Below are 3,895 nucleotides of genomic sequence, written 5' to 3'. Positions count from 1 at the left end.
TCTAATAAAGGTTCATTTCAGAGTAATAGCATTTGTATAGTTGGTTGTTTCGTTGTCTGTGTATTTTTTTTGTTTAGTTTCTCTGCCGATTTTAAAAGATTTACGCCCTTGATGTGCGTAGTTCAAGTTTCTTATTCGTGTGCAATTTCCAGCTACCAAACTTACACAAAAATCAGACTAATCTTGTCTCACCACACAAGGCATAATGTTTCGTTTCCCAAACTGAAAACTTCCCCCTGGCAATCCAGTCCTTCACTAAATAGGTTCAGCCTGGAATTCGTGTGCAAGGATGAGTAACAGTAGCAGCGATTTTAGAAATTTAGATAGACCACAGTGCACCCTAAGTTGGGAGAAATTACCAATGCATTATTCCATGATATTTTATGTAGCTTACTGGTTGGTAGAAATTAACAATTGAATACATCAACCATACAACGGAATATAAGTATATAAAAATTGCTGCCATTCATTTAGAAAGTGCAGGAAAAGCAACATGGAAGACATGCACATAGTAAGTGTAAATTAACGTATGCTATGGAATACAACAAAATAGAACTAAACAAATACAACAAAATAGAACTAAACTGCCCGTTGCTTGGAAGGACAACTACGTGCGTTGTGACGGGCGTATTCACCGCACACCCCACACTTTCGACCGGCTTTGCCGCTATTCTCTATGGCTATCTCCCGGGTGCTCTTAATACGCTTCCCACTCCCTTTGTTCTTAGCTTGTGCCGGGGGTTTAATGGTTATACATGGGGGTGGCTTGACCCCACATAATGCCTCGATCGCGGCTCTGTTGCCCTTTGCTTCGCAAATGATCGTGCCGTCACTCGCGAATTCATCTCTCAACTCTTTCAGTACCTCTACCATCCGTGCCTGACGGACCATGCTCTCACCAACCATCCCAACACATGTTTGTATCTCAGACCACAGTTCTGAGGCACCTGATTTTGGGGGGTCACCATCAGAACGCCACCCTCTGCATGCACCGCAACCTAGGTGCTTGCGCCAACGTTCCACAACGTACTGGGATGGTAATTGCTCTATATGTGCAGACTTGAACACTAGGAACATATGTCTGCAAATTAGACCCAGTCGTTGGAACATCTTGCAGCTGCAAAAAGCAATACACCCGCTCGGTTTGTATTGTACAGTGTGCGTGGTGGTGCAATCTCCTCCGATGTTGTAATAAATGGTTCCCCCATCTTCACGGATGCCCACAACTTCGCAATAAAAGCAGGCAGCTTCAATCTCTTTCTGCAAAGCATAAAAAATAGTTAGTCTGAACAAATCTGCAGCGTGCCGCTCTAACGCCAAGGGAGTTTTAAACTCGGGCAAGGACCCCTCGCACTGTGCATCCAGTTTAGCTTGATTGTGGCGTTGTGTGTCAAGGACGCTCTCGGTCTGCATGTAGAACTCTACCAAACTGGAGTGGAGGCATGTGAACTTCCCATAAACACTGTTCTGTGCTTCGGACCGGGATGTGGTGCGTACCAACCCACTCATTGGTAAATCTAAAAAAAAAGCTGGAATCCAATGATTCCTTTCTGCATACAATTTTTGAAACCACCGGTGATCAGATAAGTTGTATTTCTCCATCAGCAGCTGCCATTGCACTTCGTAGTCACCGGTAGAGGCTGTTTTGTTCCACACAATATCATTCAAACTCTTGCGAAACTCCTCATTGTTTGATAACTCAGGACCGACTTTTTCACTAACCTTCGTCATAATGTGCCACATGCAAAAACGATGCCGGCACCCTGGTAAAACCTGCTCCATAGCAATCTTCATAGCAGGGTCCTGATCGGTGACAGCACATAGAGGGGCCTTTCCCATTGCAAGGTTGAATCTTTCTAACAGCCAACTATACGATTCCACATCCTCTTTACTGAGCAACCCGACGGCAAAAGTGATGCATCGTTTGTGGTTGTCTACTCCAGTAAATGGGACGAACACCAAGTTGTACCTGCATTTAGAAGGCAATGCGAACAAATAAAGATGAAAAGTCCATCAGTATGGGGGTTAACCGTGGATTATTACTCAGTAGGTAATGTAGGATAGGCATTATATGGACAAACTTACTGCAGAAATATTAAACTAAAGTAAAGGAAAAAAAATTAAAAACCCATTGCTATGCTATTGAAATGTAATATGTTGCACACCTGTTCGTGCTGTACGTGGCATCAAACGAAATCACGTCACCGTAACAAGAAAAACTCCGCCTACCAATAGGGTCGGCCCAAAAGAGCCGTGCGATGCGGTTCTCTTCGTCAAGGTGGTAATCGAAAAAGAAACTATCACAGGCTTCACGCTTGGTTTTGAACCTTTCGATAATCATCTCACCATCAGCCACATCGACATACGTTTACAAGTCCCGTTTAAAATTATGAAATTCCACATATGTTGCACCAACGTTCTCAAACGAACCTGCTACTTCCCTGCATAATCTGTACCCTGTAGAAGGGCCCACATTAACTTTAAGACAATCTGCTAAAAATGCCTGTTGGGCTACATTAAGTTTCCGGTTACCCCGCATAAATAATTTAGCACCCTCAGAGCATAAACTATGGTTGTGGTCCTCGACAAATTTAGACACCACAAACTCCCCAGTACTCTTTTTCTTCAACCCAAGCTTTGCATTGCACCCGACTCTGTTAGAAACCCTTCTCCGTCGTTGCTTATTGCTACTACTAGTACCACGGACGTCTAACGTGGGTTTCCTCCCACCTCCTCCTTTGGCTCCTTGTCTGCTGCATACTAAAGAACGTCGGATAACATCCCCGCTACGATCTCGCTTAACACTGCTGTGCCTGACGTCAAAACCACTAGCTCGCCCGTAGATCTTGTAGAATTCAACCCCTTCGTATACTGATTTAAAACACTGCCCGTGTACAGGTATGATTGTAGTGTCCACGTTGGGTTTCCAGTGTTGGTTGAGGGTGTTGGTTTTCCCCGGCGTGTAGTGCGTCGCATCTCTAGTACCGAAATCACCGTCAATTGACCCTGTAGTAGTCACAACCAACTTTAACTCCAGGATTCTAATAATTCTATAAATATATAAACGGGATAACAATTCAAATTTAGCATTATATTTATTTTACAACTTAACTACAAAAATATCTTAATTTCATATTTCAATTTATTCTGTAGAATATATTCATATTATTATAAAATAGAATTGTAGAGGTACTGCTAGGGGGATGCATTCCAATTCAATGCAATGCGTTAGTAGGATTATTAAACCACACTGTTGCATTAGTCTAATTATTAACAACTCATTGACTGATGAATACCCAGTGTTGCACAGCCACGTTAACACAGTGTGCATCAATGCAGCGATGCATACCTAATGAACAGGATCCCAGGCTTACGCCACAGTGCAGATTGGGGGAATTAGAGATTATGGTCTCTGGGCGTTCAACTGGGGGTATTGGAGCAGGAACAAAAAAATCCCAAAACATTACCACTCAGAATGGTGGCGGGGAGAGGATTCGGGTTTTGTTTGGATGCCAGTGACAGTGCATTCCCATCAATGGCGGGTGGGTAGGGGTAAAAAACGCCGCAATGCGATCGTACAGCAACACATCAAAAGAGAACAAGGGGGTGGGGAGAATACCTGTCACACCGTGCTCAACCGCACCAGCCGTCGGGTGTCCATCACCGTGCGCGTCCATCGTCACCACGTATCCAGCGTTGTCCGGAATCTCAGCGTTGTTGGTATCGGGATTCTCGGCAGTGTTAATATCAGAATTCAAGATCGTTTGTCCGGAACTCTAAGCGGTGTTGGTGGCGGGATTCTATGTGTAAGAGTCGTAGTTGGAGTCGACTTCACTAATAAGTAACCAATATTACATATTTGCATGGCTTGTCATCATGCGTGCAAGTGCAATGT

At 43.9% G+C, this 3,895-nt stretch overlaps 1 protein-coding gene across 1 annotated transcript; it reads right to left on the bottom strand.

The window, feature by feature from the left end:
* Nucleotides 1-579: 579 nt before the first annotated feature.
* On the bottom strand, nucleotides 580-3,677 carry LOC109162644 (protein FAR1-RELATED SEQUENCE 5-like). The gene is made up of 3 exons (XM_019311331.1): nucleotides 3,620-3,677; nucleotides 2,373-3,006; nucleotides 580-1,969 (listed from the first exon to the last, which is right to left on the bottom strand). The coding sequence occupies exons 1-3, from the start codon at nucleotides 3,675-3,677 to the stop codon at nucleotides 580-582; spliced, it is 2,082 nt and encodes a 693-aa protein (XP_019166876.1).
* Between the last annotated feature and the right edge of the window lie 218 nt (nucleotides 3,678-3,895).

The sequence above is a fragment of the Ipomoea nil genome, unplaced genomic scaffold (genome assembly GCF_001879475.1).
Source record: "Ipomoea nil cultivar Tokyo-kokei standard unplaced genomic scaffold, Asagao_1.1 scaffold2957, whole genome shotgun sequence".
NCBI classification, from domain to species: Eukaryota; Viridiplantae; Streptophyta; class Magnoliopsida; order Solanales; family Convolvulaceae; genus Ipomoea; species Ipomoea nil.
This window is presented reverse-complemented; position numbering and strand designations above follow the sequence as displayed.

What these genes read in the sequence shown, in the direction of transcription:
- LOC109162644 (XM_019311331.1), bottom strand. Translation starts at nt 3,677, where the DNA reads ATGGACGCGCACGGTGATGGACACCCGACGGCTGGTGCGGTTGAGCAC. An exon ending in GGTTGAGCACGGTGTGACAG is followed by an intron (nt 3,007 to 3,619) that starts GTATTCTCCCCA and finishes TGACTACTACAG; the next exon opens with GGTCAATTGACGGTGATTTC. An exon ending in CATAATTTTAAACGGGACTT is followed by an intron (nt 1,970 to 2,372) that starts GTAAACGTATGT and finishes TTCTAAATGCAG; the next exon opens with GTACAACTTGGTGTTCGTCC.